Here is an 11,536-nt window from a genome sequence, read left to right as displayed (position 1 = left end):
TCATTTACATTATACTAATTTATTTACTACCTTATTATCTTGTTAAATAAAAGAGGAATAAAAACAAAAGAAAGAGAACAAATCATTTTTTTAAAAATATTAATAGATGGACTTAAGGTTGCATAACTTTCTTTGTTACAAATCTATTGTTAGTTGATTTTTTAATCATCTTCAATACTTTGCATCAATGATAAGCTATCCCTTAATGTGTCATATTTTAAGTCTTTTTGGCCTAAGAAAATAGTCTTAAAAATATTCATTTTTGTACATGTTACTAACCACTAATTGTACTTCATTAATTTTGTTTATCATTAACCTTTGTTATTGTGATTTTGGTATTATTGACTTATATTTGTTTTATATCATTTATATTCACTAACCATTATTATTGTGATATTGTTTCTTTATCTTGTAATTTACTTTTATGTTATTACCTTGTAATTTACATTAAAGTACTCATCATCATCATTGTACAAATTCATCATGCATGTTTATTTACTTGTTATCTATTTTATTATCATCAAACATTAAAAACAACAAAAACATGATAAAATGATAAGACAAAAATATTCATTCTACTCTTAATCAACTTGGACTTAGAGGATTTCATTTTAGGACCCTTGCTTGGAGGTCTTTCCCTTATCTTTGTGATACTTTGTAAATGTTGGATTTTATTTGTAACTTACATTCATGTTGTAAGAATGGCATCATGACACCACCTTAGAGGGACATGTTTGTAAGACCATTATCCTTTGTTTAACTTAGGTCACTTTTGCACACAAAAGACTTTCTCTTGGACTACCTTACAATAAGACTCTTTAATTTCCTGTTGGTTACTTTGCATTCATGTTGTATAAGCCAAATTTCATAAGCAAAATAAAATAAACCGTTGATTCAACGTCAAGTGACATTTTCTAGCCGAATTCAAAAATACTTAATAATTACGATTATTATTGTGCTCCATGAGCCTTAAGTGGTGGAGAATGAGTGAGAATGGAGCATTCCTACCCTTACTCTGATTATTTTGGACGCAAGACGCTTGGCTTGTTGTCTAGAATAATCACCTCCACCCATAGACTTTAGTACAATATAATCACAAACACTCATTTCATAAAACCCTTATTCAAGGTAAAAATAATACAACTCATCAAACTCATTTTTTTTGCCTTAGGGCATCATCCCGAAAACCCTTTTTTCAAAGGTAAAATCAATCAACACATAAACATTTTGTACTCCGAACTACGGAGCTCTGATTCCTCATCCCCGAATGAGTGATACGTAGGCACAAGGGCCACAATCCTTGGCGAGCATTATAATAACAAAAACACCCCCTTCTTTTCACACATTATTTTGAAAATAAAACAATAATAGATAAATCCCATGTATGTAAAATAACCCAAATGGTTCCCATGAGTGGCATGGACGTAAGGGGTGCTAATACCTTCCCCTTACGTAACCGACTTCTGAACCCAAATCTCAGTTTCGAGACCGATTCCTTATTCTCTTTTAGCGCTTCCCGTGCGCGTCTCTTTTCTGAGGGTTTTATCGACTATTTCCCCTCTCCTCCCCGATAGAGGTAAACTAAATAAAATTCGGTGGCGACTCTTCTGACTTTGCCTCCCTTTGGCATCTCTTTAGTCCCAGTTTCGTTATCGTGAAATCCTGGTAGCGGAAGCTGGCGAGTCTGCTGGGGACCAAAATTCCCTAAGCAAGTCTAGCCTAGTTTGGGTTGTTTCCTCTTTTACGTACGTGAAGATTTATGTGTTATCTATTTTTTCTGTATATATTGCTTTGTTTGCTAACCTGTGCATATTTTCTTTGTTTACCTGTTGGTCCGAAACCCTGACTCTGTGACGAAGAATTTTTGGAAGCAATAATGATTGCAAAGGAAAAAACCTTGCGTGAAGGACTCCCCACCCGAGTCTGAGAGTTTGCTTGAGATAGGAGAGGTTGAGTAGTATTGATCCGCGAGGTTCCTTCCTTGTTAGGGTCGTATGAAAACCTCACCTAGTGTTAGATTCTCTTAAGGGGATTGATGACCGTCGTGCTTTCGGGGTAAGCATCTTTTCTTTTGCTAGAGTCAATGACCATAAGAACCCTTTTAGAACTTTTAAAACTATGGCTAGCCTAGACCGATAGTCACATAGTATAGGCCACCGAGGTGCCTTCCTCGTAAGGGTCGATACGAAGATCTCACCTATAGTAGATGACTTTGATGGAGCAGTCGCCTGGCAAGTAAATTGACATAAGCGACTGACAGTCAAGGAAGTCCATGACTCTAGGGGTAGTGTCTTACACCCAATTTTCCAAAACCCTTAGATCACACAAAGCGAGAACCTTGGTTTACTAAGCAGTCATTATTAACTCCATGCTTCGTCACGATGGTCCAAAACCATGAACCCATGCCTAAAATCCTGTGGAAATAATAAACCAATCATTCATTCATACATTCATTCATCATCAAAATAATAAGCAAAGCTCTTAAAATTTTTGTTTGTTCGGACGCAGAATTACAAGACTATTTTCCGACACAATCATGGATACTTCAATAAGGAAAAGCACTTCTTCTTTCCGCTTCAAGAGTCCCGACATCAAGTCATCAAAGGTCCCCTGTTCAAAGGTCGTAGCTCTCAAAGACAACAAGTTTAGAGCCAATTTTGGGAACATCGTAGATCTTCTAACCGAGAAGGTTGACTATTGTGCTATCACTATAATGTCCCAATACTATGACGTCCCTTTAAGATGCTTCACTTTCCCCGACTTCCAAATCTCTCCAACCTTGGAAGACCTCGAGAGACTCCTCAATCGACCAATCAAGGAATACAACCCTTTCCCGAAATTGGAAGAAGGATTCTGTTTGACCGAACTCTCACTCACTTTGGGTATCAACACCAACAAGCTAGTGGACAATTGGGGCGTTAAAGGATCCCTCAAAGGCTTAACTCAAAAGTTCCTAGAAGCCCATGCTTGGGAAATGATTAAAGAAGGAAGACCCGACTTTTGTAGTGCAACCTTGGCACTTTTGATTCATGGAATTGTCCTCTTCCCAAATTTGGACAAGTTCGTGGACCAATTAGCAGTTGAAGTCTTTTTAACAAAGAATCCGGTGCCTTTTTTACTTGCCGATTTCTACCATACCTTCCATACAAGGCATGAGATGAAGGGAGGTACTTACCTTTGTTGCGCTCCTATGCTACATCTTTGGATGAGGGCCCGCATGCCTCAAAGTGGACCTTTCGCCGAAAACAAAGTGACATGGCCGCAAAGGTTCGCATCTCTCTCTGCCAACTCAATTCTATGGTACAAGAGGGAATGGGATATAAACGATGTCATCGCAAGATGTGGAGAGTTCTCTAACGTACCCTTGATAGGAACACAAGGTTGCGTCAACTACAACCCTGCTATACTCAAGAGATAACTAGGGTACGCCATGACAAGTCCCCCCGAGGAAAGAGATTTCATTCCATTTGTCATCAATACCGTGGATCCGCTTGATTCAAATGTAAAAAGAGTGAGAAAAGCTTGGACAAGCATAGTCCGTATTGACCATGAATGGGGCAAGAAAAATATCCTGGCCAAGGAACCCTACTATGTGTGGGTAAAAGAGAGGGATAGGGTGGTTAAGATGCCATTTCTGTTTGATCCTTCTTCATTCCCATTGATGCCCGAGCCCGAGCCTATCCTACAAGAGGACATGGACAAATTTACCAGCCAAATCAAAGAGCTCGAGTTGGAAAGCACTCAACTACGAGTCGAACTCAATCGCGCCAAGGAACGTAACCACGTCTTGGAGGATAAGGGTAAGCAAGTCTGTGAAAAATTTGAAGATAGCAAGAAAAGGCTCCGATTAGCCGAAGGACAAAGAGTTTGGGTTGGTGGAGCTTTACAAGGAGCTAATTCTGAGCTAGACTTCCGCAACGAGGAGTTGGATCGAGCATCCCGAATCATCAAGGACCTTGAAAATACTGTCGAGACGAGGGAAGATTACGAGGCCCAGATTCTTAAACTAAGGACCACTCTAAAAGAGTATAAGGATTTTCTAGCCAAGGAGCAACTAGAGAAAGAAAAGATTCACCGAAGCTTCATGCGTGAGCAGTTCAACGTTGGACGAGCTTGCGAGCAAATCAAGAACTTGAAGAGGGGAATCTATAACCAAGCCTATGTAGAATTGCAAAACAACTGTAGACATTGGGAGGAGCGTTACCATGGATTCGAAGCTGCCATTGTTCAAAGAGACGAAATCATCCATAATCTCCAAGCCCTTTACGAAGAATGGAGGGACAAGTACACCAACATGACAGTATTAACCAACTATGCCCTTCAAGACTTTCTCGACAAGTTGAAGGAGGCAGATCTGATCATGTGCCCAGATAATACCCCCAAGGAGGTCTACCACTTCGTCAAGTTCTGCAAAAGAACAATGGCCGAACTCATCACCGACATTGAGGCTCTCCGCAAGTCTCAAGGGGTCACTTTTAGGGTGGATATCTAGTTGGTTTATTTGCTTCCATTACTTGTATTTTACAAACTTCTATGTATTGATGTCTATTTTCCCTTCAAAGGATGAATGAAAGTTGTGATTTTTCTCTATTGTGTTTTCCTTTATTCATGATTATGAACGTGAATCGTCAAGTAGTTTTTGCAATGAATAAACATGAATAACTAAAAAGAGCTTTGCTTTAACAATTTTTTTTTCATGCATCATATGCATCTTTTGAAACACAAAAACATAAAAAACTCATCCATCCACCCCTTTTTTCCTTCCAGAACCACTCTCCAAAGCTGACTTTTCGGTACGATACACGAGGACGTCGACAAGCTGTCATGGAGCAACTTCAAGAGAACCAAGTTGTCCTTCAGGAAGAAGTATCCCAAATGCGGTCCCAAATGCGGCAGTTGATGGAGACTATTGAAGCAGTCGCAAGGGGCCAAGAGGTTATGGCAAAAATGCAAGAAGAAATGAACCAACATGCCAGTACTACCAATCCTCCTACCCCTCTAGCGGTCGAGATTCCGACTCCAGTTCCTCAAGTTGATCCTCCAATTAACGTTAATGCACCCGACGGTGTTCCAAACGACAATCCTCGTCCTCATATTTTTGAGACAGACGACCAACTCGATGCATTCTTCAACCCAAGGGATTCTTCTCAGGATGACGCCTTCGGTTCGGTAACCAACAAGGTCGAGGGGAAGGTAAAGGCTATCGAGGAAAAGCTCAAAGCAATGGGGAGCACTGACATTGTGGGCCTTGATGCGGAAGAAATGTGTTTAGTACTTGGGATCATCATTCCGGCCAAGTTCAAAGTTCCAGACTTTGAAAAATATAAGGGAAATAGCGACCCTAGAACGCACATTAGGGCATATTGCAGAAAGATGGCTGCCTATTCCAGCGATGATCAACTTTTAATGCATTTTTTCCAGGATTCCCTAAGTGGGGCATCTTTGGATTGGTACATGCAACTCGAGGGCAACCATATTCACACCTGGAGGGAAATGGCCGAGGCATTCCTCAAGCACTATCAGTACAACACTGATATGGCACCTAATCGTACGCAGTTGCAAAATCTGACTCAGAGGTCTGAAGAGTCCTTCAAAGAGTATGCCCAACGGTGGAGGGAATTAGCTGTTAGGGTATAACCCCCATTGCTAGAAAGAGAACTGGTAGACATGTTTATGGGAAACCTGCAAGGTCCATACCTTGATAGAATGGTAGGGAGCACCTCTTCGGGCTTTTCCGACCTGGTCTTAGCCGGTGAAAGGATAGAAAATATGATCAAGATGGGAAAGATTCAGAACTCTGCCAGTGCTTCTAGTGCATCGAAGAAACCTTTTGCTCCCTACGGTAAAAAACGAGAAGGCGAGACCAATGCTGCCTCCATCATTCGAACAAGAAATCCCACTTATCCACAAGTAGCTGCCATAGCTCCCGTCCAACCGAGTCAACAACAACCATTTGCAATTCCTGTTCAAACTCAACAACAACAACGGTATCAACAAAAACCGCAACGTCAACAACCACAATATCAATAACAACAAAGGATGCGAAGGCCCGAGAGAAGATTTGACCCAGTTCCCATGCCTTATAGCCAAATTCTACCATATTTATTGAGGGGATTACTTATACAACTAAGGGAGATAGGACCCCCACCAGCGGTTCTTCCTCCCGCTTATGATGCAAATGCCCGCAGTGAATTTCATTCTAGCGCTCCTGGGCATTCGATCGAGAATTATAAAGCATTAAAGTACAAGGTTCAAGATCTTATTGACTCTAAGGCAATCACATTTTCCCCCAAGGGGCCGAATGTAAATAATAACCCGATGCCCCCTCACAACAATGCATCAGTGAACATGATGGAAGCTGACAATGGAAGGAGATTGATGTCCTGTGTGGACGAGTTAAAAACACCACTCATCAAGATCAAGAATGCTTTAATGAAGAATAATACCTTTCCCATATGGGGTAATGACTGTGAACACTGTCTGATTAACCCGTAATAATGTAGAACATTGAAGTCTGTCATAGAACAATTAATGAACCAAGGGATCTTGGTGGTAGACTACCCATCCACAAAGGAAGATGTGTCTACCCTCGAGATACCATACGACAAAGTCCCTCCTCTGCAAATTCCATATGACTTCTCTCAGTTAACTCTGTCGGCAAATCCTGTTACTCCAATCGTAATAACAGTTCCCACACCATTCCCATATGTTGACACCAAGGCAGTCCCATGGATGTATGACACCTCAGTCTACATTCATGGTTAGAAAATTCAAGAAGAACCGTTAAAGTCTAGTGATCCAATGATCAATATCACCGACACTAGCGGAATCACGAGAAGTGGAAGGATATTTGCGCCGACAGTCACTCCAATTGGAACTATCAATCCTTCAACTTCGGACAAAGGCAAACAAATTGATGGCGCTCAGCAAAGACAAGACCCCGCACCTTCCAATGAAGTAGACGAGTTCTTCCGCATTATCAAGAAAACCGATTATCGAGTAGTTGATCAGCTTAACCAGACACCCTCGAAAATCTCAATGTTGTCTTTATTAATGTGCTCGGAGGCCCATAGGGATGCTTTGGCAAAATTTCTGAGGACAACTCACGTACCGCAAGAGATATCTGTTTGTCAGTTGAAGGAGTAGTTAACAATATCGCCACTAGCTTAAGCTTGGGTTTCAGTGATAAAGAGCTTCCCTCCGAGGGGAGGAATCATAACAAGGCTCTCCATATTTCTATTGAGTGTGTGGACACATTCCTATCAAGAGTTTTGGTAGACACTGGGTCTTCCCTCAATGTGATGCCTAAGAGCTCCTTTGCTAAACTAAATGTTGAAGGACTCGTAATGAAGCCGAGTGAGCTTATAGTAAGAGCATTTGATGGGACTAGAAGGACTGTAATCGGTGAGGTGAATTTGCCTATGAAGATTGGTCCCCATATTTTCCCTATCACTTTCTTCGTAATGGATATCTATCCAGCCTACAGTTGTCTGCTTGGGAGGCCTTGGATCCATTCAGCTGGTGCAGTCACTTCGACGCTCCACCAAAAATTGAAATTCTTAGTTGATGATAAGCTAGTTGTTGTCGAGGGTGAGGAGGACATTGTGGTAAGTCACCTCGCATCTTTCCAATACGTTGAAGGAGAAGGGGAGATAAGGGAAGTCCCATTCCAATCATTTGAAGTTATCAATGTTGAAATGGTTTGCCCAGCAAGGGATGAATCAAAAGATGCCGAATCTCCAATGGCATCTCTTAAAGACGCCATGACAATCATAAAGGATGGACACCGCCAAGGATGGGGAAGATTGCTTGAACTTCCTGCCAACAAGGACCGCATCGGTTTGGGATACAACTCCCAGAATTTGAAGAAGCCCGCACCGATAGCTACAAGGGGATCAGTGCTCCCGCTATCCGAAAACTTCTCAAGTGCTGGTTACCTGGATGACAACCGTATTTATGCCGTAGAAGAAGAAGAAGAAGAAGATGATGGGTTGATCTTCACAAAGACTGATGGAAATGGTGCCACCAAATGGACCGAGTTTGAAATACCTAAAGTGACCTTGATTGAAATGTAATTCCCAATGTTGTTTCCCTTCCTTTTTATCAAAAGAACCCATGTCAAGCCCAAGGCATGGGGGAATCATTTGTAGGGCCTCATCAAATTTCCTTATTATTCATTAATGAAAAAATGGTTCATGTTCGCGATCAATTTTGAGATCCTTGCCTTTCATTTATTTTTTTCACCTTTTTTAAATAGCATTTTTTTAAAATTTCTTTTCAAATCATCCTTTCTTTCATACCAATAAAAGCGTGGACCTTAAATCATGCAGATCATCCTCGACAACCACCAATGACAATTCTGCTACAGTCCCATACGACTTTGACAACCCGATTAATCAAGCTGATGAAGAGTGTGAGAAAGAGGCCGAACTCCCAGAAGAATTGGCAAGGCTGCTCAAGCAGGAGGAAAAAGTCATCCAGCCGCACGAAGAATCAGTGGAAGTGATTAACCTTGGGATAGATGAGGAAGCGAAAGAAGTCTGAGTCGGCTCCGCTCTACAAGACGAGGTGAAGACAAAATTAATTGAGCTCTTAAAGGAATACAAAGATGTGTTTGCATGGTCATACCAAGATATTCCCGGCCTCGATACTGACATTGTGGTCCATCATCTACCCCTTAAAGAAGAATGCCCTCCAGTAAAGCAAAAACTACGAAGCACCCGTCCCGACATGGCTATGAAAATCAAGGAGGAGGTACAAAAGCAGCTCAACACCGGCTTCCTAGCGGTCTCCAATTATCCTCAATGGATAGTTAACATTGTGCTTGTACCTAAGAAGGATGGCAAAGTAAGAATGTGCATAGATTATAGAAATCTAACTAGAGCAAGTCCCAAAGATGACTTTCCACTGCCACACATTGACGTGCTAGTAGATAATACCGCTCAGTTCTTTGTTTTCTCCTTTATGGATGGTTTCTCCGGTTATAACCAGATCCGCATGGCTCAAGAAGATATGGAGAAAACCACTTTCATAACACCATGGGGCACCTTCTGAAGGAGAATTGCCATCCAAGGCGCAGCAGAATTTAAAAATTTCTCCATTTAGTGATCCTTACGAATGGGCATGATCAGTGATAGAATCGTTACCTCTTATGGCGATTCAAACCTTTAGTGCAGATTTCTTGTAATGATGAAAACCTTGGATACAAATCCACGGAGCGATCACGAACGTTGAACGATGACAACGTCTCTACTCAGTCCACACGAACGGGTTCCTTCAATCTCAGTGCTAGCTGGTACGAATGAAGGCTTTGAGTGAGAGAGAGAGGGAAACGAAATTCCAAGTCTTCACTTGAGTTGAGTCTGAATGACAATGCTTCTACCCAAGGGTTCTATTTATAGAACCACTTGTGTGGGATTCAAGCTAAAAAGCCCACTTAAGTGTATTTTGGCCCATATCTCATAATATGCCAAAATCACTTAAGTATTTGGTACCTTACCATATTTCGTTTCCCACTTACGTGCACCATACCTTATGGTGTTCCTTAGTTACTCTATTTCTCATCAATCCGTCCTTGTGTGTGACCCCGTAGGTTTTCGCGACGTTGGCAATTATATTAAATCACGCATTTAACATAATAAACAGTGAGCGGTATCTAGCAACACATCACTGCTACCCAAGTCACGAAAATGTCATGTGATCTGACAAAACCTTATGTGATAATAATTATATGTATAATTACCCCTTTGCCCTTATGTCTATATTGAACACAAGGTATAGACCGTGTCATCCTTGTCCAGTTCAATATTGGACCCATAGACATTTATCCTGTTATGCAGGATGGGCAAATTCCATCTAGGTCACTCATGTCCCTCAGCATGCTTTGCGGAGTACCCATCAACTGTCTTTATGGTTATCCAGTTACGGATAATGTTGGATCAACAATAAAGCACTCGACTCTACATCTAGGATCCGTAGTGGTTTCAGGTCGAAGAGTGGTATACACCATTATCACCATGAGAATAACTTATGACACTTTGCATAACTTTCTATATAGTATTCTCATAGCAGGTCAATCCGGTATAAATATTACTCTTAATATTCATACCTATGTTTAAGACTTGATAACTCTTTATCCATGATCCATGAGATGTGATCATCAATCTACAAACATAATAGTATTAATGCTTTAATGTTATCCCACTTCACAATAAAGCTCGACTACGGATACTTTAAGAATAGTGTCCCTATGTTTAATGTGCTCTCATGATCAAGTCACACTTGATACATTAAACGGACTATCTATTCTAGGGACTTTATTAAACAAACATAATAAAGAAAAAGCCTTTTTGTTATTAATAAATAATTCGATAGAAGTACCAAAAGTATTGGCCTCTAGGGCTTACACCAACAATCTCCCACTAGCACTATAGCCAATCAGGCATACCCCTAATGCCCATTGATCTAGTATGGCCATCATGCTTCTACTGCGTAAGAGGCTTCGTTAGTGGGTCAGCAATATTGTCAAGTGTAGGTACTCTACATATTTTCACATCTCCTTTATCTATTATCTCTCGAATGAGATGATAACGCCTAAGTATGTGTTTGGATCGTTGGTGAGATCTAGGCTCCTTAGCTTGTGCGATAGCACCGTTGTTATCACAATAGAGACCAATGGGATCCACAATGCTAGGGACTATGCCAAGTTCACTAATGAACTTTTTGATCCAAACAGCTTCCTTTGCTGCACTTGAGGCAGCAATATACTCGGCCTCGGTTGTAGAATCAGCAACTGTATCTTGCTTTGAACTTTTCCAGCTCACAGCGCCACCGTTTAAGCAAAACACATAACCAGATTGCGATCTAAAGTCATCCTTATCTGTCTGGAAGCTAGCATCGGTGTAACCAATTACAGCCAAATCTTCCTGACCTCCATATATCAAGAATGAGTCCTTAGTCCTTCTCAAGTACTTAAGGATATTCTTGACAACTACCCAATGGGCATCACTAGGATTAGATTGGTACCTACTCGTTGCACTTAAAGCATACAAGACATCTAGTCGAGTACATAACATGGCATACATGATAGATCCTATTGCAGATGCATATGGAATCTTATTCATGCGATCCCTTTCTTCCTTAGTTGAAGGGGATTGTGTTTTTGATAGACACATGCCATGTTGCATAGGTATGAATCCTTTCTTGGAATCATGCATATTAAAGCGTCTCAGCACTTTATCTATGTATGTACTCTGACTTAGGCCAAGCAGTTTTTGTGATCTATCTCTATAGATTCTGATTCCTAATATATAGGCTGCTTCACCTAGGTCCTTCATAGAAAAGAATTTCCCCAACCAAGTGTTTACTTTTTGTAGGGTAGGGACATCGTTTCCAATGAGTAATATGTCATCTACATATAATACCAGGAAAACGATCATGCTCCCACTAATCTTCTTGTAGACACAAGGCTCATTTTCGTTCTTGATGAATCCATATTGTTTTACCGTTTCATCAAAACGAAGATTCCAGCTTCTGG

The 11,536-nt window shown here is 40.9% G+C and overlaps 2 protein-coding genes across 2 annotated transcripts; both read left to right on the top strand.

The window, feature by feature from the left end:
• The first annotated feature begins 2,536 nt into the window (after positions 1 to 2,536).
• LOC127078532 (uncharacterized) lies at positions 2,537 to 3,418 on the top strand. Its single transcript, XM_051018982.1, has one exon. The coding sequence runs from the start codon at positions 2,537 to 2,539 to the stop codon at positions 3,416 to 3,418; it is 882 nt and encodes a 293-aa protein (XP_050874939.1).
• Positions 3,419 to 5,778: 2,360 nt separating this feature from the next.
• Positions 5,779 to 8,544, top strand: LOC127078530 (uncharacterized). Its single transcript, XM_051018980.1, has 6 exons — positions 5,779 to 5,987; positions 6,132 to 6,395; positions 6,504 to 6,678; positions 6,766 to 6,999; positions 7,074 to 8,071; positions 8,331 to 8,544. Exons 1-6 carry the CDS (start codon positions 5,779 to 5,781, stop codon positions 8,542 to 8,544), a joined length of 2,094 nt encoding a protein of 697 aa, XP_050874937.1.
• The last annotated feature ends 2,992 nt before the right edge of the window (positions 8,545 to 11,536 follow it).

This window comes from Lathyrus oleraceus, chromosome 5, assembly GCF_024323335.1.
Source record: "Lathyrus oleraceus cultivar Zhongwan6 chromosome 5, CAAS_Psat_ZW6_1.0, whole genome shotgun sequence".
Classification (NCBI taxonomy): Eukaryota; Viridiplantae; Streptophyta; class Magnoliopsida; order Fabales; family Fabaceae; genus Lathyrus; species Lathyrus oleraceus.
This window is presented reverse-complemented; position numbering and strand designations above follow the sequence as displayed.